Below are 25444 nucleotides of genomic sequence, written 5' to 3' on the forward strand. Positions count from 1 at the left end.
AAACAACATACTTGTATAATCTGTTAAAGTTGCTGGTTCGCCCTGACCGTTCCTATTCATAGCAGATACCGATATTAAATATTCTGCACCACTTTGCAGTGACGTAACGGTATATGAAGTTTCGGTAACAAATGGATTATCCTAGATTTTAGATAAGCAGATATTATCTATCTTTCTATATATATATATATTTTATATTGTTATCAACAATAAATCGTTTTACAGATTTAAGTTGGTATAATCGGCAAAACACCGAAGAGCATTATTATGAATCCATAGTCATCTTTTCTGCTTGATACTTCAATCGATTTTGTACAATGAAAAAAACTTGTTCTGCCTTTACCAAAATAAACGGGGAAGCTGAAGATGTGATTTCTCTTAGAACTACTCTGTAAGACTGTGCGCTCTGTACAAGCTCCCATGCAAATGTCAGGCTGTTGTCCGTGTGTTCGGTGAAAAACAGTCGCGCAGGAGCGCCCGGAACTACAAGGAGAGTAAAAATGTATTTAGAAAAACTACAACGTTAAACAGTAATAAGCGTTTTTCATATAACGCGAGAAAGTATGTTCTAATAACTCACGTGTTAACTGTTTTCCTGGTGAACTTGCTGCCTCAACGAGACCAAACGCGTCCACAGTTGTAATGGTGACGTTGTACTCAGTTCCTGGTTCAAGTCCCATAATTGTAGTTTGTGTATCAGTGGCTGCGTTTACGGTTACAGCAGATGTGCCGTTGCTAGCGAACACCACTGTCGGCTGATAAGATCTGAAATGAAATTCAAGTTTTACTTCATCGGTGTAATTAAACTCTCTAACAAGTATGTCAAATCCGAATTAAGAGCAAAATATTGAAAAATGTCAACAAATGTGCATTTTGCTATTCTTTCACGTGTGATGACATAAACACGTAAATACTTACACACAGTAAAACAGCTTTATATAAACACTCAGAGCAAATAATGTATTACGTTGTATTGAGGTTGGGCCTTTGCGAAATCCACGAAACTACCAAAGAATCCGCTGTAATGTCACCGAAGCTGACACTTGCTGGACTGATAGATCCTGAAAAACAATTTCAATATTGTTGCCATTACCCCATCCAGAAGACAACTATAATCTGGAAAAAGTTTCCTCAAATTTCGAGATTGTTTGTTAGTGATTTTGTATAAATACGTGCATGGTGGACCGTCAATAATACAATAGTAGTTGATTCACCAGAACATCACAAATATGAGTCAACGCATGTTTCCTTTGTCTTACTTGTGTATAGGCCGATCTCAGTTACAGGTGGAGATTTTCCGGCCGAGTTGATAGCTACAACCGACACATTATACGGTGTTCCATCGGTCAGATTATCGATGAAAGCAGCTGTGTCGCTCACTGTCATATTGTAGCTCGTGCCATCGACAGTTATCTGGTAACTGGTCGCGCTCATGGACGGCGAAAACGTTATGTTCACGCTGTTGCGTGTTCTTGCGGCAACCGTGATGCTTGTAACGTCTGGAGGAACTGTTAGGAAAAGGTTTTAAAAGATTTAAGTAATACTTACCGCCAAACATGACGTGGTATATTCACGAGAGCTAGACATTAAACTCGAATTATGCATTGAAAAACGTAATTCCACGACTGTGTTATTATAGACGATTGTCTTTATATATATATAGGATGCAGGAAAATTGTCAGTATTACCGGTAATTTGAGACACTCCAATACTGGGATTGGATGATCCTCCCGGGTAAGTAACCTCGAGCGAGAAGTTGTAGACGGTTCCAGACAACAAATTTTGAAAGGTGACATTTGTGATGAACACGTTCAATTCCTATAAGAGTAAAGGGCAAAAAAGGTATAAATTAAATTTTTAAACCGTGAAAGTAAATTTGTACTGTAAGTAAACTAGGAAATTAAAGCACACATCAACAATACTTCAACCAAGAAATTCCTTTTTAAATTTTTTTACTGATATATTTTTGTTAATAAAGTAGATTCCAAAAACGAACTTCAACCAGTGTTCCGTTTTCTAGTACAGCCGTAACATTGTATGAAATTGCTGTGGATATTGCGGTAAAGTTGAGGGCGACCGTAGTTTGTGTAACTTCTATAACCATTGGCGGGCTTGGTACAGGTATAACTGCAATTTAATATTAAGAACATAAATAAGTAAGTTAAACACAAAAATAGAAAAATGATGCAGATAGTACTGTAGTTCGCGGTATAGGTGTAGATGATACACATGTCGCACAGTTATAGAATTCTGAAACTATCGGTTCACAAATCTAAAACTACCAGCACTGAATGCACACAATGTATGGTGGGATTTCTGAAGGAGAACTCACATCCAGTCACGGCTATTTCGCCACAAGTGCTTCCGGCGCTATTTACTGAACACACTTGGAGGTAATAGTTCGTCCCATCTTCCAAGTTGGTCAAAGTCAGATTGGTTGCCGTTGTACTTCCAACACCACCAACACCGATCACTTCAGTGCGATTATTGTCAAACAGTGTAGCATAGTAACTGTCAGCGCCTTTTCTAACCGACCAGCTTACAGTGAGGTTGTCGGGTGTTGGTGGTTGCGCGGTCAGCATAGGAGCACTTGGACCTGTGAGTTGCCAAAATTTGAAAGAAAGTTTGAAACCACTACTGACTTTCCTTTTTGAATTGGTATTTGCACCGGCTGAAAATCAAAGAACAAAACTTACGAGTTATTTGTGAAACGTTAAACAATTCTATCATTGTTATCGTTGTTCCCACTATTTCTGCTGCTTCTACTATAATATTGTGCACTGTCCCTGATTCAAGACCAGTTATATTTGCAGAGCTCACCTAAAATACAAAAAATATTAAAGTACAATTACAAACGCGACCAATTCGCTTTAAAAGCAGAAAAAAAGTTGATCTGCATAAAAGAAAGTTGTATTTCCACGTAAAAAAGTAAGTTTTTAATCTTATAATATGTTTCATTGATAGTTTTTGTTGTAACGCCAACAATATAGATCAACAAGTTATTATATATTCTTCTCCGTGAGGTGAATTTGTTTGTTTTTTCTTCAATCTGATGATTTGTCAAACAAACTTGTCCAAAAGATGTTTTTACGTTTTCCCGCGATGGACGCAATTTTATCGGTTCCTATTTAATTCTCGGCTCTGGACGAAACCGGTTTCAATAATTGTGCGATTTACTGCAGCTAAATTTCAATCGAACCAGTGTTAACATTTGGAAAGCTATTTTGTAAGTATACCGATACACATTGGACTAGCAAAAGACTCATGCCTTGTATTGTGATGTTATAATCGACTAACGCTATATAGAGCAATAGAAATGTAACTTGATACAAGAAAGTAGTTTATTATAAAAAAAATACTGTACTTTATTAAGCGTTTATATTTTTAAAATTAATTTTAAAATTATGATTTTTTATTACAAAACAAAAAGTCTTTACCGTAAACAACAATAGATTTGATTTTTGCACTTACCGCCACTTCATTGTTGGCAAACCATTCGACAACGTCGACAAAAACCGAGTAATCATAAAATGTTCTACCTGGGTATTCGTCCCAGGAAATAAAGAAACTTGTTTCAAAGGTTTCATTGAAATTCCAAATCACTGAAATAACAGGAATACAACCAATTAATAAAAAGTTGAAGGTTACCCAAGTGTTTGAAAAGAACCAACTTTAATTCAACTATACTCAGACGATTAATTTGTACAAAGCTTACTTGTGCTAACGTTGCTTGAAAAATCGCTGCGAGTAGGTGTTTCAAAAGCAACAGAAACCAGATATTCGTTGTTGAGCGGTGACACTCCAGAGATGGGAACAGTGGAAATACTGGATTCGTAATCGGTGTAATTATCACCGAGATACACACGAACTACATATCCTGTTACTGTTGCATCAACCACGTTGTCGAAAGTAACCGTAAACGCTGTACTTGTGACTTCTTGTATTCTCACACCATTTACTGTAGAAGCGTCTGCGCAAAACGAACATTGCAATTAATGAGTTTAACTTTAAGCTTTTATCTGCAGATAATGAGTCCAAGAATGCAAATGCGAATGGTTAAAAACTAAAAATTCGATTAAGCACCAATAGCAACCAGTTATAGTCACTTCAAGAAATACATAAGTGGCAAAGTTTTATGTTTCATAAACTTTTAGTGTCCATTTCGGCATCACTGGTCGTAGCTTAAGTTGCGCAATTCGAAGTCTTTTCATGAATTTTTACAAAAGATGCAAGATTCTGTTATTATAGCTCAAAACAATCCTTGACACTTTCAGTTTCACACAGATCGTTTGAAGCGCGAGAGTGTAAAAGGAAGCATGATAAACGCAAAAAGGTTTCTTAAGACATAAGGTGTACACTGTACAGACACATAATCACGCGACATTTAATCACGCGACACATAATCACTTGGACATTTAATCACGCGACATTTAATCACACATGGGAAATGTGAATTGAAAAAGTTGACCTTTATTTGTCAAGTGAAATTTTATTTTATCTTCGTGCAGTTTCTCACATTTCCCATGTGTAGACTTGCAGTTTTAGATACTGTAAATGTGTGATTAGCTGTCCAAGTGATTCTTGTCTGGTGATTAAGTGTAGCGTGATTAAGTGTCGTGTGATTAAGTGTCACCAAACCAAGACATAAGTGTCTGCAGCGTTCATTCGCGGTTGAAATGACAAAATCAGTTTGATTTATCGGGTATAACATATGCATTTTGAACGTCTATTAATGCGCATTAAATATGGACATAGTTGCAAAACCCGGCCAATATCATAACAAACCAAATCTCATTTACTTGACGTTGTGACATTCATGGAATCCGATACTGTTCTGCTATCGCCCACATGGTCTTGAGTCGTAATTGAAACCGTAATCATATACTCGGTGCCGGTTGTCAAGCCGTCCAATGTCCTGATGATGTTCGGCCCATTAACATCAGATGCTGTAAACTCATCGGTGGTTGTTGCTGGGTTAGTTGTGATCGTGTACATTGTAACGCGATTCATGACGTTCACGAAAGTCACTTGTGCGGATGTGCCACTGGCACTCACTGATAAAATGCTCACGACGTGCACTGCAATTGATAACAAATTAAAATTATCAACGTAGCTTAAACACGTTGTTCCACAAACACTTCAAAGCCATTTTTAACAAACAAAGCTTACGTGTGGTGAATGTCACGCTGTCGGTGTAAGGAGAGTAAGCAACAACGGTTCCCACTTCGACCAAGGCCCTGGCCCGAGCTGAGCAGATTGTGTTCGAAGAAAGTTGGGTAACCACGAGCTCTGTCTCATTGGTGGACATGATGTCGGTGCTTCCGTCACATGACACTGCAATGAAAGTGAGTGTGTTGAAAATTATAAGAAACGACAAGTCTTGACAAGTTATCAGGATTGTTTGCTAACTTTACAGCGTATTGTACCTTCGACTTGGTATTGAGTGACGTCCATCAAAGACCCCGAAGAAAAAATAAATGTGACGTTTTCGGATCCAAATGCAGTGATCATAATTGGGCCGGGTTGAGATAATGAAGACACTGAAAAACGAGAAATTCTGTTTTTCCATTCTTCAGACCAAATACTTTATAAATCTCATAAACATCTTTGAGTGAATTTCTTAAATAACAGATTTTGTAAAAGGACTCTGAATTCGTCCAATGCTCTAAGCAACATTTTGACAAAAAGTGGAAAAACGAGTATTATCGAAATTTCGAAAGCAATTTTATCACTCACTTGTCATTGGATCTGAAAATCTCATTGATCCACTGAAGACGCCAGACACGTTCGTGCTGGCAACTGAAGCATTATTGCTGTCAACTACAGCTTCAGTGCTGGCGCGCACACTCCCGTTTCTGCAGAAAAGTGATAGATGTCAAACAACATGTAATATAACTCATACAACACAATTTTTAAAGCGCTTAAAAATAAAACGTGGTACAATAGAAATATTGTAAATTACAGTTTAAAAATTCTGATCTCCGTTCCTAAACGTATCTTCATTAAGCTTTATATACAAAATTTTATGCAAAAATGTTGCCAACCTGAAAGCCAAAAATGCAACGGTCACAAGATTGAACGATAATGGGCCAGAATTGAACTCATTTATAAGTGCTAGGGTGGTGCTGTTTATAAGCATTTGAGATCGTGACGAGTTGATATCCAAAAGGTCGGCAGTAAACGTCTCGTTTGATAGCAGTAGGTTGAGCTGCAGCTTTACTTGTTCTGTGTAAAAAAATGAATTCTTGTGAAAATATTATGTAAATTATTTAAGTTTTACAACGTACAGTAGGTCTGAACAAACACTTTTAGAACAATGTTTCTGTTAAAGTTGCATTTAAAAATTCAATAATATTTGAAGGGAAACACTTATCACAAACATCAATTTTAACCAAAAGAACGGCTGACGGAGACAGCATTTGTTGAGTAAAAAATACACATTTTCAAGCAGTTTTATGAAAGCATATCAAACTATGATTTGGCCTGATATACCCAGGATGGATACTATTGATCGGTGAATTGACTGATTGACCGAGAGAACTGCTGATTGAGTATAGAACAACACCGATTAATCTAACCTGTCAAAACGGTTACAGGGTTGCTGAAGATTGGATCGACAATTTCTTCATTGGAGTTTGTCTCCAAGGTTACTCCAGCTGAAATATTATAGTTGGTGTTCGGACTTAAACCACATATCTGGATAGAAGGTAAGGATGTGTCGACGCTTCTTCGCATCACACCAAGGGATTCCAATCTGACCTATATGGATGTGTATAAAGCAAAATCAGATCATTGAATTTAAAAACTGTATGAAGTTTGGGCAATTGTAATGTACAATACACAACTGTACAAGAAAACAATTAATGAAAATGAAATCAAGCGAAAAAAGACAAATTAGCGGTTTTAAAAGTATAGTTAAATATATATTTAAAATAAATAAAAGAAAGTTAGCCTTTTAGATAGTAAAGGTTGGGTTGTTTCACAATATGATTAGCATTTAACAGCGTGATTTGATGATGACATTTTTCCGTAAATTATAAATCAAAAATTACAGTTATATTTAACCATATATTTGCTGAAAAGTGATCCGCGAAATGTAACTTTGTTAGAATTTGATATTTAGTTTGTCTTTTCCGTCAATATAACAAGCTTTGAAACGCAAACGATATCCTAGCTAGATGATACGCAAATAGTCAGAAGTGCTAACCGTGTAGTTAGAATACGAGAAAGAATTGTCCACTAGAATGACAATGCATGTTGTTGCAGTCGATATTGCACTGACTGGTCCAAGCACCGGTTTCACTAAAATCAACAAGCAACTAATTATACATCAACCAAGGCTCAGATGGGATATTGTAAAAGATATACATATTTTTAGTACGTCACATAATCCGAAATGATAAACAATATTTTTAGCATGAAGGTATACAGCCTCAAATATACTTTTTCCTTTAAATAAGACAGTGTTTTTTATGTAATTATTATTAGGCTACGTTATACTTACGTCGACATACAGATCCGTTCCCGTAGTAAGACGAATTGCAAACGCAAGAGAAGCTTCCAGGGATGTTTATGCAGTCAGCGCCAGTGACGCACAAATTGCCGGCGGCGCACTCGTTCACATCTTCACATTCTGTACCGTTACCTGAGAATCCTTCAACACAAACGCATTGAAAGCTTCCTTCTGTGTCCGTGCATGTTGCGTTGGCATGGCAGTTGTGCGTGTTGTCTTGGCATTCGTCTGTAATCACGAAATCAGTCAGTTTATAGCAATCGCGACAAACATATGTCGAAGAAAGCAAAATAAAGTAGTTTACGTTTTGTAAATTAAACTTACTGATGTTGTCGCAGGTTCCTAAACCTTCTCTAAAACCAGGGTTGCAAATGCAGTCGAATCCTCCGAAAGTATTGTCGCAAGCAGCATTCGAATCGCAGGAGTTGGTATCTTGACATTCATTTATATCAACACAGTCCTGTGGATTAAGTACAACAAACTGTAATATTATGTACAGGAAACGGAGAAAAAATCAATTTGCCATAAATTCAAATCAATTTTATTTCGACTGCTCGTCTTTGTTTTATAAAAACAAAACGTTTTTACAATGAGTACAGCGGCATCGTTATTCATATTTAGTGAGTGTCTTCTTTAACTTAACGTACAATAGAAATAATTGTGTGAAAATGATGTTCATTTCTTACTCTCCCATTCCCGCTAAATCCAGCTTGACATGAGCAGTTGTAACCTCCATCGTTGTTAATACAAAGTGAAACTGTCGTGTTGCAATCGTTTAAAGATGAATTTGAACATTCATTTATGTCTTCACAAGTGCCGCTGGTATTTTGAAATCCAAATCTGATGCAGAAGTTCAACAAATGTTTGATATTTAGAACTAATATTTAGAAAGGCGGATGCACAACGCCACTTACGCGCATTCACAACGAAAGGTGCCATTCATGTTGACACAACTCTGTCCGGAAAGGCAGTTGTGTGTTCTATCTGCACACTCGTCAATATCAACGCACGGAGATTGCATGGCAGAGTCATTCATTTGTCTGTACAAAGATTTAAGTTAGTATTCGTGGGACAATTGGTTGATTAACAATCCAGTAAATAGTTCGGCAAAATTTTCACTTTGGTGAATTTGTATTTCTTTTTCGCTATGTAACGACATATCAGATCATAACTCACCGTCTGTAACCCGCTCTGCACATGCATTGAAAAGTCCCCAACTGATCTAAGCATGTTGTGGTGATGTTGTCGCAACCGTCCGTGCCTAAGTCGCATTCATTGATGTTGTTGCAAACAGACCCAACCTCAACATACCCGGTATCGCAATCGCAGCTGTGGATAAACATTGAGGCTTCGCGTAGAATTAGATTCTTCTGAATTTACTTTTTGAAGTCAAATGATATTATCAGCACGAAAACAAGCAAACCTGAAGTTTCCTATGTTGTTATTGCAAGTAGAGCTTGGTATAGTTTGGCATGGCATAGTCTCCGTGCATTCGTTGATGTCCTCACAAAGTGAAGAGTTTGCTGAATTAACCCGGTATCCATCCAAGCATGAACAGTTGAAGCCATTAAAAATAGGATTGCAAATCTGACTGCATGGATTTGACTGACAAAAGTTTATTGCTGTACAGTTTCTTCCATCGCCTGTGTGTTTCAACAAACAGCTTAAAAATAAGTTAGAAAGGTATCTGAATTGTACGTGTACATTTCTATACTATAATTAGACGATTATAATCAGACAAAGGCCGTCGTTTCTCATTACACAAAGCAATTCTGAAAAAAAACGGTAAAAAATAAGTCAGCCCAGGTTAATCCGGACCAATTTGTTTCGTCACAAAATGTGGTTTTAGCCAGATATCCAGATAATTGGAATCAAAACAATAACCGGGCAAAATAATATCGAGCCGAAAAAGCGTGGTCTGACTGTACTAACTCACGAAAACGACATTCTTAAACAAGATTTGTCCGAAATGGTGACCTACCAGTTGTACCATTAGGACAAGGGCCGCACATTTCTCCGACCTGGGGGGCTGGATTGTCAGTGCAGGTGACGTTGGTGTAACAAGCTGAAAGCTCGCAACCATTTCTGTCTTCGGAACAATCGTCCCCACTGTACGCTTCGGTGCAGTTGCATTGTGTAATCTAAAGAAGGACAATAACAATAAGACTTTGCCTTGTTTCATGAAATTGTCATTTGAATATCCCGAAAGTTCAGGTCACAAATTTTCCGCTAAAAGGGAAAAAGATGTCTGGAAACAGTTAATTGCATGAACGTATGTTGCGTCGGGCAAATATGCTCATATACTGAAAAATTCATTTCGGTATATCTTCGACATTATAGGCATAGATATTACCTACCCGAACGGAGAAACTCAGGGTCATATACTGTACATTTCTAGCATATATGTTTAATGCTAGACTTTGCCTCCTCTAATGAACTGTACCTGGAAAGTGTCGGAGCCAGAAAAAATCGTGTCATACAAGCAAGTGCCATTGTTTTGACATGGACAAAGTTTAATAGCAATCGCAATCACAGTTTCACCGATGGGATCGGCAGCTTGTACGACGAGCGAAATATTTTCTCGAGATAGATCTGCGGTAGATGGTGTCCATGTGGCCATGCCGCTCGCTAGGGAAGACATTATACAGTTGCAATTGATATTCAGTCAATGAAACATTGGATCAGTTTAAAAAACTCACTTGAATCAACCGACACATTAGGCAGCTCATTTTCGTCCGCTAATCCATACGTTATGTCATCTCCATCCATGTCCGTTGCTTCTATCCTGAACATGCTAGTTACATTAATTTGTGCTTGAAGAAATCCATTTACAAAATTTCCCATTTCAGGAATTGTTGCATTCGGCGGAGTATTAGCTGCAAAGATAAAAGAAATGTAAACTAAGTTGTAATCAACTTCAACATCTCAGACATAGACTATTATAATTACTACGCCACATGAAGGTTTAACCACAGTTTGAAACTGATTTTACCATTTGTTGCACTAGTTTCCACTGACGACGCTGCATCTTCTAATGTGGTTTGGCCGATTTCTGTCCTATTTGTGGTCAATGTATCGTACAAGCATTGAGTAGACAGAGTCTCACTCATTGTGCAGTTAGCTCTTATTTCCTCGAATAAACTTGAGCTTCTTTGTTCCGCAACGAGAACTTCCAAGAAGGGCGGGTCAGGCGAGTTTTCTGGATTGTGCATTGGAAACGTGTCGTTGCCACCAGTGTAATTGAACAAGCTTTCGTTTTCCGATATTTTCCCTACAACAAGGAAATATAATGAAAAAACTACAATACACAAGGGTTATGTAATAAACTCTTTTCATAGGTGTTGGGCAATATATCCAGGTGTCACTATATCTTTTTATTAGCAATGATCAAAACTTACAAGTTTGCCCGAATTCGTAAAGCTTCATCTCAGAGAGCGTTCCATTCAATATATCCAAGTCAGTGGTGACTTTAAGCTCGTTGTAGTCCAAAGTGGTTCCGTTTCTCAACTGAAAGTCGTCTTCTTTTATGTTGCTCCAAAAACCTTATTTACACAACATTCACATTAATGATCAATCCTATTGAAATTTTTCGTATTTTCAATTTGTTGATGCACTTATCTATACTGAAGTTATCTATAAAATATTCACTGCACCGGTTAGACTCGGTAACAAACATAACTAACCAAGTAAACCCTTGGATACGTTCTGCAATTTGCTTGGATCTCCAGTGAACTGTATAGTAAGGAGAAAAGATGTTGCACTCACAGTCACAGACTGTTCGCTAGGGAACGTTGCTTCATAGCTGCCGTTATTCAAGGACAAGGCCACAGATTCCACGAGGTTATCAGCTGATATATTCGTATACAGTGTATTAACATTAAAATCTACTAATCTCTAATCGGATATAATAATGTTGAATGCTATTATAACTTACGAATCAGAATTGAAATGTGATAATCACGTTTTCCGAACAATCGATTGCTCACAACAGGACTATAGCAGGTTGCGTTTCGAACATAACTCATTGAACATAGCTGTATATACATATGTAACAATATTTTTGACTTTATTGAATACTCACATGAGTCAATACCGGTTTGTATTTGACCATTCACTTTTACAATCACACCATTTCCGTTCGGATTATTGTAATCGAGTTCAAACTGGACCTACATGTTAATTGAAAAAACAACGTCAAAAACCGATGATAACTCTTACTAGTTTAACCGTCGTAAATGTTAACGTTTGCCGTTTTTTCTTCTTAAACTTACAACCCCCGACTCGTTGTTGGTGTGATCTCGTACGGCGAAGGCAACAAAACCAGTAGCGTCTGATAAGGTTCCATCTTCCTTTGCAACCTTTTTTGTTCGAGCTTGCACAGTTATGATGTTCGGCGCATATACCATGATGTATTCGCCAAGTCCGTTGAAAGTGTAAGAAACACTGTTCAAGGTTGTAATGTGGGGATCACCCCAAAGAAAGCCTGTAAAATATAGGACATTGATAAACTAAAATAGATATAAGCATGATGCCAAAAATGACAATCCAGTTTACAGCAGCAAATTGAAATTTTCATCATTTTGGGTTGCATTAAGAGAACTTAAGTAAAAATGTATGGGAACTTTAACTGCTGCCTTAGTCTTTGTAACGAGCAATTTGGTGTAATACTGCTGAGATATAAGCTTGTCACGTTATATTGTTTACGTTAATGTTTATTTACAAACATATGGAACACAATTACTATGCAGTTATTTAGCAAACAAAAAAGGAGCTTATACTGACTGGGAATGCACGCAAAGTATCGGTTACTAGTCGCAGCAGGTCTTCTTAACCGATAAAGTCGGCAGTAGCCTGATGAACGACTTGTAATACAGCATTGTCTTCTTGGAATCAAATCACCATCTGGAAAAGATTCAAGGCGAGAATCAATCATTAAACAACTTAATGTAATCGGCCACTAATGATACATTCAGTTTATCTTTCTTCCTCCATACCTAAAGCGTTTTGAAACTCGGTCTCAAAATTGCTTCTTTTATCAAAGCGGTTTCCAGAACTATCTATTCGTGGTATCTGAAACCGTTCTGTGCGACTTTGACGCGGTCCCCTGGTAAGGGGCCCTACCCAACCAGCAAATCTCCAAAATCTTGACCTGATAAACCGCCGCCGAGAATAACAGCACCTTGGTCCGGTACCGAAGCGACGTTGAAAACATTGGTTGGACGGTTCTAGTCAAACAATAAAGTTAGTAAAAATGTAGTCTATCACCGAATGCTTTGCGCTCACTTTTAACATCCTTATACCATCATTTCTATAGTTGATATATTCTGAAACCAAACTCACGTCTATCAAATCTCCACTCATCTAAATCAGAAGACGGTTTTATGCCTGCCGACAAAAGGGCATTTTCAATACTTGGCGCAAAGCGAGAGTCAACGACTGCCTGGAAACTGCTACGGGGACAATTATCATATCTTATCGGTGTGTAGCCACTTCGTACATCGTTAAGATACCACCGCAAGCAGTCACACCTTGCATTTTGCACATCACTGACACTACTGGTAAGCTTGTAAAAGTATTGGCCTTTAGTACCACCTGCAGACACAAATATTTCAATGCATTACTTGTAATATAAATACTATGGTCTCATATGATGTTGTATTTACGCAAATATGAGCTTAAGTTAAGAGTACCTCCAGTTTGGCTTCTCTGATCTGGTCTGTAATTTCGTTGCGTTTCAACGTAGCTCATGTCTGCACCGTTCGTATAACCAATCAAAGCTTCGTCGACGTTTCGGAGTCCAGTTTGCCAAAGCATCGCCTCTTCTTTGTACAAGTACATGACGTAGGTGTTACATCCATCAGTGGTGAGAACGGCCTGAAAGGTGCTCGGCTGAAAATAGAACGACAGATAAAAATGCATTCGTTGGCCTACGTAAAACATATGCAAAACACACTTGTATGCAGCTTATATTTTGGGTCTATATGTCATTGTCAACATACATAGTTACGGAACAAGGACGAATCGGGATACATTGTCACGTTCATCCATGTTGCTTTGTAGACAAAAATTGGATTAAAGTCGGTGATGTTGTATCTGGTTTCAATCCGTTCTTTCACTTGAGCAATTATTGCGTCACCTCTGTTACTTTGACCTCCGCTAATGACGTCGTAGTGCTATGGAATTGGTACAGATTAAGCAAAATTATCTCTTTGCGCCAGTACTTAAAAATAAAAAAATACGATGTAGTTCAGTCTTAAAACAATTCAGAATAAAAATTTCATAAGACGTAGTAGCGCTTTGGAAATGGCCAGCTGTCGCAGCTTTTAAGCATATACACCCTGACCTCGCCAAAAGACAAGCATTGGCTATCGCAAGCTTAATGGCTATGTTATAAGCACCGGACCCTATATTTCAATTATCAATTATTCACTAGTTTATCTCAGTTAGTTTGGTAAAACAAGTTTTACTTGTCCACTTTACACTTGGTGACTTCTACTGTTTTGAGAATTTCTTTTCCCTTTCGACTATGTACAGGTTCGTGTCAGACTTGACTCGGGCTCAAGTGTTATGCACAGAAGTTCATAGATATTTTTGTAGATGAATTGGCCTTAAGTTACGGAAAGCAAAGTTATTATTCCAACTTCATCCAACAGCCATGTACATGGATTGTAGCCTACACAGGAAGCTTTTCGCTGTTAGTGGGGTTGTGAGTTTCGTTTATGTTGATGTTTTGCTATTATCTCCGTAACATGCAGCACATGTAGCTTTGTTGTGTTTAGTTCGCATTTCGAATAATTTATATAAAAGGTCAGGATATGTTTATTGTTTTAAGCTAGCTATTTTTATTGATATAGTCTACAAGTTGTAAATTAAAACTTTTAAAGTAAATTCTATGTTAAACCAGATGTGTTCTTTTTGATTTGCTTTATATGCTGCGTTTGTTGTGTTCCTCATTAGTTTAAAATTGCGCTTTAGATTTGATTTGATGTGCCATAACTAAATGTATTAAGGGATTATTTTCTTTCTTTATAACTTGTTCGCAGTATATACTACATTGAGATCTTTTAAATAGGGTTTCTGCCGGGACCAACAATGCTACAATGCTACAACAAAAGTTAAACAAAACTTCGTTATCAGCGAAGTTAAATAAAAAGAGTATTAATGAACTTTTAATTTATGGTTCGCTCATAACTTATCTAACTAAGCAAACGAGTATGTTGTTGCTTTTAAAATACCTGGTAATAGACTCGGCCTGCGTTGTTTACACTTGGTTGGAAATCGTCCCAAAATGGAGCCAATAACGCAACCCTACGTGATAGTCGGCCAAAACCATTGGTTGGTGGACGATATAGTGATCGTGCGTAGTAAAAAGCGGAACCCAAGGCAATGATACCGTTAGATGTAAGCCGAATATTTGTAAAAACTTCCGACCCGAATGGGATTGCATAATCTAGGCTGTACAACAAGAAATTAGGTTTAACCGCAAGTTGCGTTCTTGAAATACCAGCTTTGATAAATGCATTCACAGAAAATGTTTATACTGACGTCAAAGCATCCGACTGCACGTCATCACCAATAACTAGCGGAGTATCGCCTTCATCTTCACCGAAAGGAAACAGAATAATTTTTAAGCATCCGCCCCTTCCGTTAGACCTTGAACATGTTTTAAAGATTAATTTCCTGCCTTGGTTCCATAAATTTACAATTGGTTTTGTTGATGATAAAGGTAAATATAATTGATGACAAAATGAACGCATAATGAATAATGCAATGAGCATCTTTTGTAAATTATAGTAGTTTAATAAGATCACGTTACGGCATATTCCACCTAAAGCCCTCGTTGCAAGTGCACGAAAAACCACCGACAGAATTGCTGCAGTTTGCATTCTCATCACACGTATTAGCTTGCAAGCATTCGTTAACATCCATAGCGCACGTGGATCCTGATTAACATTAGACATGGCAAGTGCAATTAAAAATGAATTGAACTTTAAACTAAACTTATTCAAAATATAAACAAACCTGTGTATGTTGATGGGCACATACAGTCAAACGGAAGACTGGATGATGAATTAGAATGACAAATGCCATTATTTTTACATGGATTTGACGAACAAGGTGATTGAAATATGGTGCATAGGCTACCAAAATAATTCGGAGGACAAGCACATGTCACTGTGAGTCCATTTGTACTGCAAATGGCACCATTTTGGCAGGGATTAGTGTTGCATAAGTCGTTCACTATCACAAAGAATGAGAGAAATCACTGGCATTGAAAAGAGGTTTCGCAATATATCAAACGCATAACTTTAGAACAAACCACAAATTATTTCAGAACACTCATAATTTTTGCATCTTTCAAAACTTACATTCACAGTTTATAGGGTTTTCTCTGTATCCAGGTAAACACACACAACCATCAGAGTTCGTACACTGTGCGTTAGCGCCACAGTCGGAATTACTGCAAACTGAACTCTCAATACAATTCTGATCGCTGCCGTCAGCCAAGACGAACCCGTCGAAGCACTTGCAGAAATATTCTCCTGGGTTGGAATTATTTACAAAACAATTTCCATTCATGCACGGTTTGATGCATTGTCCCACTAAAAGTAAGATACAAACGTAAAGAAAAGAGAACAGAGTAAAAACGTTAACGTATAAAACTAAGGGCTGTTATATTTAGTTTAAGAGCAATTGTTACTGAAGGCCTCAATCTGAACGAAATTAAAATTTAATTTTTTTAAGCAATTTCGTAGCTTTCATTAAAACAATGGGATTACCTGTCGTCAAGGTGGTATCCACAGTTTGTGGGCAATCATTTGGCGCAACAGTTATCATATACTGGCCCGTAGGAGACAGCTCAGTTAACAAGACTGTAGTATCGACAATGTAGGATAACATCATAGCCTGTGAATTTGGAGTGCCGTAACTGATGTTAAAAGATGTTTGGGCTGCATAGTTGATTGTAAAACAAATGACATCAACACCGACGGACACGTTAGTCAGGGTCAGATTTGGACAGCCTATAAACATAAACACAGCAATTAATAACGAAAGAAGAAACTAAACAACGTTGTGTAACATTTTTTAGCCATGAGCTAAACTCTAAACCTCAATGGCACCCACCTTACCACAGCTCAAATGCGTTCAAGTTTTGAAGTTACTGTATTTTTATTTTGACGTTTGCAGGAAAATACTCAAAAGCCTTGTTAATTAATGTGTACTACTAATAGGTTTCTTCCAAGCCAATTAAAAACGCCACTTAACCATATGATACTAAAATTAGGTTATTTAAGGTGAAGTAAAGTTAGATTTTGATTAGAGGTTAGGTTTAGTTTACGTTGTTGTAACATTTGAGTTAGATAAAAAAAACAACTGGTCAAAATATAGCTTCGAACGTACGATTATTTTCGGCGAAATAGTGGCAGCCTCATGTTTAACATTGCTGTGTAATTTGCATCTCAACAATAACTTTTGTATGTCAGGGTGTTGGTTTATTGTTAGCTACACTGTTAGCTCACTATTGCATCAAGTTCTCTTTTAGTAGTATTAAGTCCGCTGTTGAACAATTTGGTGTTTATTTACCGTGTAGTAAGGATAGAATGGAAGTAGAATATCTGGGGTGGAAAATTTACTGCAAACGCCACAATGAAAGCTTTCCCAATCGATGTGTTGGTGTTCTGAAGAAGGCGATGGACATACATGGGAGTTTTAAATCTAGCACTAATACTAAATACACCACTGTATGCAACCGTCACAAAGCGTCAGCAAGTATATTATTAACATTTCCATTGCCCGCTTTTGCAGGATAATAATTTAATCTACTTTCTAGGTCCCAGTGGTTCACCTCTACATCAAGATATCGAGCAAGCCAATAGCTGCACGTCTTCAACAATAATGATCATAAATGTATGTTCTCACAGAGTAGGCTTTGGTATACCGAAAACTCTTAAACCAAGTAATGTACAACGTAGGCCTATTATAACGGAACGTCTCAATAATAAAAAATAAGGCAACTTATCTACACTTAACTATATTGGATTAAAAGAAATAGGCACAAAAATCTGTTGGCTCACCACGGACTGTAGTTGAAGTTTCTGTAGCAGTTGTCCCTACTTCAGTTATAAATTCGGTTATACTTCCCGTTGCAGAACTTGCTTCGGTTGCTGATTCCGTTGTTGAACTTGCTTCGGTTGCTGCTTCCGTTGCTGAACTTGCTTCGGTTGTTGCTTCCATTGCTGTGTTTGCTTCGGTTGTTGCTTCCGTTGCTGTACTTGTTTGAGTTGCTGCTTCCGTTGCTGAACTTGCTTCAGTTGCTGAACTTGCTTCGGTTGCTGCTTCCGTTGCTGTACTTGTTTGAGTTGCTGCTTCCGTTGCTGAACTTGCTTCCGTTGCTGAACTTGCTTCGGTTGTTGCTTCCGTTGCTGTGTTTGCTTCGGTTGCTGCTTCCGTTGCTGTACTTGCTTCGGTTGTTGCTTCCTTTGCTGAACTTGCTTCGGTTGCTGCTTCCGTTGCTGTACTTGTTTGAGTTGCTGCTTCCGTTGCTGTACTTGCTTCCGTTGCTGAACTTGCTTCGGTTGCTGCTTCCGTTGCTGTGTTTGCTTCGGTTGCTGCTTCCGTTGCTGTACTTGTTTGAGTTGCTGCTTCCGTTGCTGTACTTGCTTCGGTTGTTTCTTCCGTTGCAGTATTTGCTTCGCTTGCTGCTTCCGTTGTTGAAGATGCTTCGGTTGCTGCTTCCGTTACAGTATTTGCTTCGGTTCCTGCTTCCGTTGCTGAACTTGCTTCGGTTGCTGAACTTGCTTCGGTTGCTGCTTCCGTTGCTGAACTTGCTTCGGTTGCTGCTTCCGTTGCTGAACTTGCTTCGGTTGATGCTTCCGTTGCTGAACTTGCTTCGGTTGCTGCTTCCGTTGCTGAAATTGCTTCGGTCGCTGCTTCCGTTGCTGAACTTGCTTCGGTTGCTGCTTCCGTTGCTAAACTTGCTTCGGTTGCTGCTTCCGTTGCTGAACTTGCTTCAGTTGCTGCTTCCGTTGCTGAACTTGCTTCGGTTGCTGCTTCCGTTGCTGAAATTGCTTCGGTTGTTACTTCCGTTATTAAACTTACTTCGGTTGCTGAACTTGCTTCGGTCGCTGCTTCCGTTGCTGAACCTTCTTCGGTTGCTGCTTCGGTTGCTGCTTCGGTTGCTGCTTCGGTTGCTGAACTTGCTTCGGTTGCTGCTTCCGTTGCTGAACTTGCTTCGGTTGTTACTTCCGTTGCTGAACTTGCTTCGGTTGCTGCTTCCGTTGCTGAACTTGCTTCGGTTGTTGCTTCCGTTGCTGAACTTACTTCGGTTGTTACTTCCGTTGCTGAACTTGCTTCAGTTGCTGTTTCCGTTGCTGAACTTGCTTCGGTTGCTGCTTCCGTTGTTGAACTTGCTTCGGTTGCTGCTTCCGTTGCTGAAATTGCTTCGGTTGTTACTTCCGTTATTAAACTTACTTCGGTTGCTGCTTCCGTTGCTGAACTTGCTTCGGTTGCTGCTTCCGTTGCTGAACTTGCCTCGGTTGCTGCTTCCGTTGCTGAACTTGCTTCGGTTGTTGCTTCCGTTGCTGAACTTGCTTCGGTTGCTGCTACCGTTGTTGAACTTGCTTCGGTTGTTGCTTCCGTTGCTGAACTTGCTTCGGTTGCTACTTCCGTTGCTGAACTTGCTTCGGTTGCTGCTTCCGTTGCTGAACTTGCTTCGGTCACTGCTACCGTTGCTGAACTTGCTTCGGTCGCTGCTTCCGTTGTTGAACTTGCTTCGGTCGCTGCTTCCGTTGCTGAACTTGCTTCGGTTGTTGCTTCCGTTGATGAACTTGCTTCGGTTGCTGCTTCCGTTGCTGAAGTTGCTTCGGTTGTTGCTTCCGTTGCTGTGTTTGCTTCGGTTGCTACTTCCGTTGTGGAACTTGCTTCGGTTGCTGCTTCCGTCGCTGTACTTGCTTCGGTTGCTGCTTCCGTTGCTGAACTTGCTTCAGTTGCTACTTCCGTTGCTGAACTTGCTTCGGTTGCTGCTTCCGTTGCTGAACTTGCTTCGGTTGCTGCTTCCGTTGGTGAACTTGCTTCGGTTGTTGAAGTTGCTTCGGTTGCTGCTTCCGTTGCTGAACTTGCTTCAGTAGCCATCTCTGTCATATTTGTTGCAGCCGTGTCTGACAGTGCATGACAATAGGTCTTTAGTTTATGAAATTATTAATGGTACAACTTAGTAATGATTCTAATGTTAATTTAGTGCTTCCGTGTTTGTTTCGTAAGAAAATATTAGGTTTGTTTCCCGCCGATATTCTTGCTATTATTCCAAATATGTAGTCTGCCAATTTTTCGCAATCTATAACCAAGTGACCAAATTTTTTTATGTTTTAACTTTTTGCTTTGCAAAAAAAATTATCCTTAAGTGAAGTCTTCAACTACCGCTTTTTCATAGCTTGACGTTTCTTCATTGTAGTAATAGCGGTACAGTACAATTAATAGTGACGTAATTCATGTTATAGATGACAAACTAAGAGCGTTGCCTTAGAGTCAGTTAAATCTTACCACTACCAAAATTGATGAAATTATTACGAACACAATGGATGGAGGTTCTTACACACTGCAAATACATGTACGCTATAAGTTATAGTAGATGTTGGCACACCGAATTGTAACAGGACATCACATAAGACTTAAATTACGTTAATCAAGACGGTTTGCCAAAACGTTAGTTATATCTCGATCTTTGTAAACCGAAATAATCCGACTTCCGTAGTAAGAAACCTAACTAAATTTTGTTTAATATTTTTATTATTTCAATTATTATACCCAGCACGTACGTATTGTTCGTACGACAATTTTGGAAGACCTTTAACATGATTACCTTCTTGACAGTGTAAAGTACAGTAATTGTTTAAAACGGAAATGCGAAAACAAAGATGGTTTATTGATTTACATGAAAATATTTAGCTTTTATCGAAAAGTTAAGCATTTAGTTAGGTTAGGCAGTTAGTTACAGTGGATAACATTTAGGCTTTAAGTAGTTCTTAATTCGCAAAACCTGAGTTTTAACGACCATTACATAAAAAATCGATTGTTTGCAAATAATGCTGCCATAAGTCGGGTTATAATATAACATACTATTACGAATATGTGAAAACTTATCTATTGATCCAAACCACACAATTAAAAAGTTCTCCATTATTTCGCTGAAGAAATCGTGATTTCAAAACTATTTTTCACAGTTTTTCTTGTAAACCTAACTTAAATTTTATGACACAGTTACCTAAACCTAATCATGAGCGTGAGAATCATTCAATCAGAGACTTTGAATCGTTTTGTTCGCTATCCAACAATTGTGCAGCAGTAAACATCATTATGCCATTTCAAACTTCTGCTACAGGAAACCGATTTTTTAAGGCTACCACTATTTCACCGGAAAAAGTTTACATTCGAAGCTATTTTTTACAATTTTTTGTAAACCTAACTCAAATATAACAACATAATAACCTAAACTTATTCTCAATCTACCTTCTAATCTAAATGTAACTCCAACAAAACCTTAAATAGCTAAAATCAACTTTTTGTATGGCATTTCTTGGAACTCAACCGCCTAACAATAGGCTGCGTGACCTACTTACGGTGATATAGTCACTCTCTAAAATAAAACATTGTTGTTTACAACCTGTCAATGTGGTTGAGTCTGTTGTAACTTCGGTCATCTCCACCATGGTGTTTGTGTCATTCATCATCTCGGTCAATGTAGTGATGTCTCCAGTCATTGTTGTGACAGTGGTTTCTGTCATTTCAAACAAAGTAAAAAATTAATTCTACAGGCTTTGAAAAGGGACGGAATATATGAAAGTTCGGCAGCCAGTTACGGAAAGCTCAACACGAACATCACATAGTTTTATACGTACTCTTATGTTCAGTTACAGTATAGTTAAGGGGTTGGCGGAGTAAATGATAAAGTTGTTCCAGTGTCATCGTAATACTTTGAACCAGTTGTGGACATCAATGTGCAGTATTTTACAACTAAGATACTTATCAAGCATTATGCAGAAAAAGTTATATATACAAGTTTCTGTTGTTTATACGATTGTATTGGTGGTCCAACAAATAGTTCTGTTGGGCTTTTATACAAATATGACGTATCTCACTTTACTAAAGCATTTAAATTAACATATGAGTGTTGAAAAAATTGAATATAAGAAAACAGGATTTCTTTGTAATTTATAAACAGAAACTTGGTCAATTTGTTGCTGTTCTTTTTACTTAAAACTGCCATAAGCATAAAAGTCTTGTTTACCATCACTCATCGTGGTTGATGCAACTGTAGCATTTGTCATTTCTACCATGGTGCTTGTTTCCGTCATCATCTCAGTCGTTGTTGAATTTTCAACAGCCGTTGTGGTTGCAGTCGTTTCTGTTGTAACAGATTAAAGAATTAGTTTCAGACAGTTTTAGATGGTTACAGATTAGTTTCAGATATATTCCTAACTAGAAGTTAATTCCCTGGTTTGTTTCGGTCATCTTCCGCTGACCAGGGTGTTCTCAACAACTGTATTTGCTGCTTATTAATAAAAATAGTCGTTACTGGACAAGTGGCCATACATAAAGACGAAAATAAGTGACACAAAATCTTCCATTGAGCCACGGATTTACACAGCGCTGGTTTAAACAATAACGACAAGATTTAACGTTATTTAAAATGTCCCAAAAAGTTTAAAAATATTGATTCCAACCTTCCATTGACGTAGAATCAACTGTGGCATTTGCCATGGACGTCATCTCAGTCGCTGCAGTGCCTTCGTTTGCCATTGTTGTGGCAGCGGTTTCTGTCATTTCTAAGCAAATAGCAAACAAACAAACAGATTACAGATTTGACAAACACATTATTAAAATAGCAAAAGCACAATGGATCTACTTACATCTACTATAAACATAAAAACAATATAACGTTCGATTAGATCCATTAGGAAAATGTATATGCTTAGCTGAATCCAACACAAAAACTGTACATTAAAATAGCGAATTAAATCATTGTTTTCTTTATACCAATTTAAAGTATAAATGTTTGGCTTACAGAAAACCCCTTTGTGGAATTCGGCAACAAACCGTGTGTAAGCATTTAACGCGTAAAAATACATTTTCAATCAAAAAAGTCGTGATGTATGAAAACGATGCTTAGCACCTTCCATCGTGGTTGATGCAACTGTAGCATTTGTCATTTCTGCCATGGTGCTTGTCTCCGTCAGCATCTCAGTCGTTGTTAAATTTTCAACAGCCGTTGTGGTTGCAGTCGTTTCTGTTGTAACAAATTACAGAATTAGTTTCAGACAGCTTTATATGGTTACAGATTAGATTCAGATATATTCCTAACTAGAAGTTAATTCCCTGGTTTGTTTCGGTCAATTTCCGCTCTCCAGGGTGTTCTCAACAACTATTTGCTGCTTATTAATAAAAATAGTCACTACTGGACATGTGGCCATACATAACCACGAAAATGAGTGACACAAAATCTTCCATTGAGCCACGGGTTTACACAGCGCTGGTTTAAACAATAGCGACAAGATTTGACGTTATTTAAAATGTCCCAAAAAGTTTAAAAATATTGATTCCAACCTTCCATTGACGTAGAATCAACAGTGGCATTTGCCATGGACGTCATCTCAGTCGCTGCAGTGCCTTCGTTTGCCATTGTTGTGGCAGCGGTTTCTGTCATTTCTAAGCAAATAGCAAACAAACAAACAGATTACAGATTTGACAAACACATTATTAAAATAGCAAAAGCACAATGGATCTACTTACATCTACTATAAACATAAAAACAATATAACGTTCGATTAGATCCATTAGGAAAATGTATATGCTTAGCTGAATCCAACACAAAAACTGTACATTAAAATAGCGAATTAAATCATTGTTTTCTTTATACCAATTTAAAGTATAAATGTTTGGCTTACAGAAAACCCCTTTGTGGAATTCGGCAACAAACCGTGTGTAAGCATTTAACGCGTAAAAATACATTTTCAATCAAAAAAGTCGTGATGTATGAAAACGATGCTTAGCACCTTCCATCGTGGTTGATGCAACTGTAGCATTTGTCATTTCTGCCATGGTGCTTGTCTCCGTCAGCATCTCAGTCGTTGTTAAATTTTCAACAGCCGTTGTGGTTGCAGTCGTTTCTGTTGTAACAAATTACAGAATTAGTTTCAGACAGCTTTATATGGTTACAGATTAGATTCAGATATATTCCTAACTAGAAGTTAATTCCCTGGTTTGTTTCGGTCAATTTCCGCTCTCCAGGGTGTTCTCAACAACTATTTGCTGCTTATTAATAAAAATAGTCACTACTGGACATGTGGCCATACATAACCACGAAAATGAGTGACACAAAATCTTCCATTTAGCCACGGGTTTACACAGCGCTGGTTTAAACAATAGCGACAAGATTTGACGTTATTTAAAATGTCCCAAAAAGTTTAAAAATATTGATTCCAACCTTCCATTGACGTAGAATCAACAGTGGCATTTGCCATGGACGTCATCTCAGTCGCTGCAGTGCCTTCGTTTGCCATTGTTGTGGCAGTGGTTTCTGTCATTTCTAAGCAAATAGCAAACAAACAAACAGATTACAGATTTGACAAACACATTATTAAAATAGCAAAAACACAATGAATCTAATTACATCTACTATAAATATAAAAGCAATATAACGTTGGATTAGATCCATTAGGAAAGTGTATATGCTTAGCTGAATCCAACACAAAAACTGTAATTTAAAATAGCGAAATAAATCATTGTTTTCTTTATACCAATTTAAACTATAAATGTTTGGCGTACAGAAAACCCCGTTGTGGAATTCGGCAACGAACCGTGTGTAAGCATTTAACGCGTACAAATACATTTTCAATCAAAAAAGTCGTGAAGTATGAAAACGATGCTAAGCACCTTCCATCGTGGCTGAAGCAACTGTAGCATTTGTCATTTCTACCATGGTGCTTGTTTCCGTCATCATCTCAGTCGTTGTTGAATTTTCAACAGCCATTGTGGTTGCAGTCGTTTCTGTTGTAACAGATTAAAGAATTAGTTTCAGACAGTTTTAGATGGTTGCAGATTAGTTTCAGATATATTCCTAACTAGAAGTTAATTCCCTGGTTTGTTTCGGTCATCTTCCGCTGACCAGGGTGTTCTCAACAACTGTATTTGCTGCTTATTAATAAAAATAGTCGTTACTGGACAAGTGGCCATACATAAAGACGAAAATAAGTGACACAAAATCTTCCATTGAGCCACGGATTTACACAGCGCTGGTTTAAACAATAACGACAAGATTTAACGTTATTTAAAATGTCCCAAAAAGTTTAAAAATATTGATTCCAACCTTCCATTGACGTAGAATCAAAAGTAATACAATTGTCAAAAAACAGCGAATTTCCTACTCGCTCAACCATAGTTTTACGTCATCACTGCAAAATTTGTTTGCGCCTGCCTATTCATGCGTGATCTAAGTCACGGGTTTTGACATAAAAAAATTGTTGAAGCAAGGAAGCCTTTCCCATTTTTCTATTAATATCGTGTGTGTTGAAGTATGCATTGTAAGTCATTATACTAACATTACTTTCAGACAGACTTGTCTTAGCGATGAACTCACAGAAATATTAATGGCGATAATTAATTAATCAGAGCATGGAAATATTTTTTATCTTTTTTAAGCCCAAACAAATTTTAACGCCATCATTGTAAATTTTAAACGATAAGATAACTTTTAACGATAAGATTTAACGTTATTTAAAATGTCCCAAAAAGTTTAAAAATATTGATTCCAACCTTCCATTGACGTAGAATCAACCGTGGCATTTGCCATGGACGTCATCTCAGTCGCTGCAGTGCCTTCGTTTGCCATTGTTGTGGCAGCGGTTTCTGTCATTTCTAACCAAATAGCAAACAAAC

The 25444-nt window shown here is 37.8% G+C and overlaps 1 protein-coding gene across 1 annotated transcript in view; it reads right to left on the bottom strand.

The window, feature by feature from the left end:
* Nucleotides 1-25444, bottom strand: part of LOC143448749 (uncharacterized) — a 51481-nt gene that overhangs the window by 11998 nt on the left and 14039 nt on the right. Inside the window, exons 4-56 of the mRNA XM_076948603.1 lie at nucleotides 25322-25423; nucleotides 24443-24556; nucleotides 23994-24095; nucleotides 23563-23676; nucleotides 23114-23215; nucleotides 22683-22796; nucleotides 22234-22335; nucleotides 21798-21914; nucleotides 21174-21287; nucleotides 17590-19671; nucleotides 16294-16536; nucleotides 15883-16116; nucleotides 15536-15754; nucleotides 15342-15456; nucleotides 15059-15166; nucleotides 14749-14968; nucleotides 13513-13686; nucleotides 13204-13402; nucleotides 12854-13105; nucleotides 12508-12738; nucleotides 12296-12415; nucleotides 11785-11996; nucleotides 11595-11682; nucleotides 11197-11361; nucleotides 10912-11055; nucleotides 10506-10784; nucleotides 10213-10389; nucleotides 9957-10141; nucleotides 9495-9654; nucleotides 8937-9156; nucleotides 8690-8842; nucleotides 8428-8553; nucleotides 8200-8353; nucleotides 7838-7973; nucleotides 7505-7741; nucleotides 7208-7302; nucleotides 6579-6759; nucleotides 6045-6225; nucleotides 5737-5855; nucleotides 5427-5540; nucleotides 5170-5334; nucleotides 4800-5078; nucleotides 3716-3970; nucleotides 3472-3602; nucleotides 2697-2820; nucleotides 2333-2596; nucleotides 1997-2127; nucleotides 1689-1818; nucleotides 1260-1508; nucleotides 968-1061; nucleotides 581-765; nucleotides 344-483; nucleotides 12-141 (exon numbers count right to left, since the gene is read on the bottom strand). Coding sequence (XP_076804718.1) covers nucleotides 12-141; nucleotides 344-483; nucleotides 581-765; nucleotides 968-1061; nucleotides 1260-1508; nucleotides 1689-1818; nucleotides 1997-2127; nucleotides 2333-2596; nucleotides 2697-2820; nucleotides 3472-3602; nucleotides 3716-3970; nucleotides 4800-5078; nucleotides 5170-5334; nucleotides 5427-5540; nucleotides 5737-5855; nucleotides 6045-6225; nucleotides 6579-6759; nucleotides 7208-7302; nucleotides 7505-7741; nucleotides 7838-7973; nucleotides 8200-8353; nucleotides 8428-8553; nucleotides 8690-8842; nucleotides 8937-9156; nucleotides 9495-9654; nucleotides 9957-10141; nucleotides 10213-10389; nucleotides 10506-10784; nucleotides 10912-11055; nucleotides 11197-11361; nucleotides 11595-11682; nucleotides 11785-11996; nucleotides 12296-12415; nucleotides 12508-12738; nucleotides 12854-13105; nucleotides 13204-13402; nucleotides 13513-13686; nucleotides 14749-14968; nucleotides 15059-15166; nucleotides 15342-15456; nucleotides 15536-15754; nucleotides 15883-16116; nucleotides 16294-16536; nucleotides 17590-19671; nucleotides 21174-21287; nucleotides 21798-21914; nucleotides 22234-22335; nucleotides 22683-22796; nucleotides 23114-23215; nucleotides 23563-23676; nucleotides 23994-24095; nucleotides 24443-24556; nucleotides 25322-25423 — 10581 coding nt within the window. The remainder of the gene's footprint in view (nucleotides 1-11; nucleotides 142-343; nucleotides 484-580; nucleotides 766-967; nucleotides 1062-1259; nucleotides 1509-1688; nucleotides 1819-1996; nucleotides 2128-2332; nucleotides 2597-2696; nucleotides 2821-3471; nucleotides 3603-3715; nucleotides 3971-4799; nucleotides 5079-5169; nucleotides 5335-5426; nucleotides 5541-5736; nucleotides 5856-6044; nucleotides 6226-6578; nucleotides 6760-7207; nucleotides 7303-7504; nucleotides 7742-7837; nucleotides 7974-8199; nucleotides 8354-8427; nucleotides 8554-8689; nucleotides 8843-8936; nucleotides 9157-9494; nucleotides 9655-9956; nucleotides 10142-10212; nucleotides 10390-10505; nucleotides 10785-10911; nucleotides 11056-11196; nucleotides 11362-11594; nucleotides 11683-11784; nucleotides 11997-12295; nucleotides 12416-12507; nucleotides 12739-12853; nucleotides 13106-13203; nucleotides 13403-13512; nucleotides 13687-14748; nucleotides 14969-15058; nucleotides 15167-15341; nucleotides 15457-15535; nucleotides 15755-15882; nucleotides 16117-16293; nucleotides 16537-17589; nucleotides 19672-21173; nucleotides 21288-21797; nucleotides 21915-22233; nucleotides 22336-22682; nucleotides 22797-23113; nucleotides 23216-23562; nucleotides 23677-23993; nucleotides 24096-24442; nucleotides 24557-25321; nucleotides 25424-25444) is intronic.

This window comes from Clavelina lepadiformis, chromosome 3, assembly GCF_947623445.1.
Source record: "Clavelina lepadiformis chromosome 3, kaClaLepa1.1, whole genome shotgun sequence".
NCBI lineage: Eukaryota > Metazoa > Chordata > Ascidiacea > Aplousobranchia > Clavelinidae > Clavelina > Clavelina lepadiformis.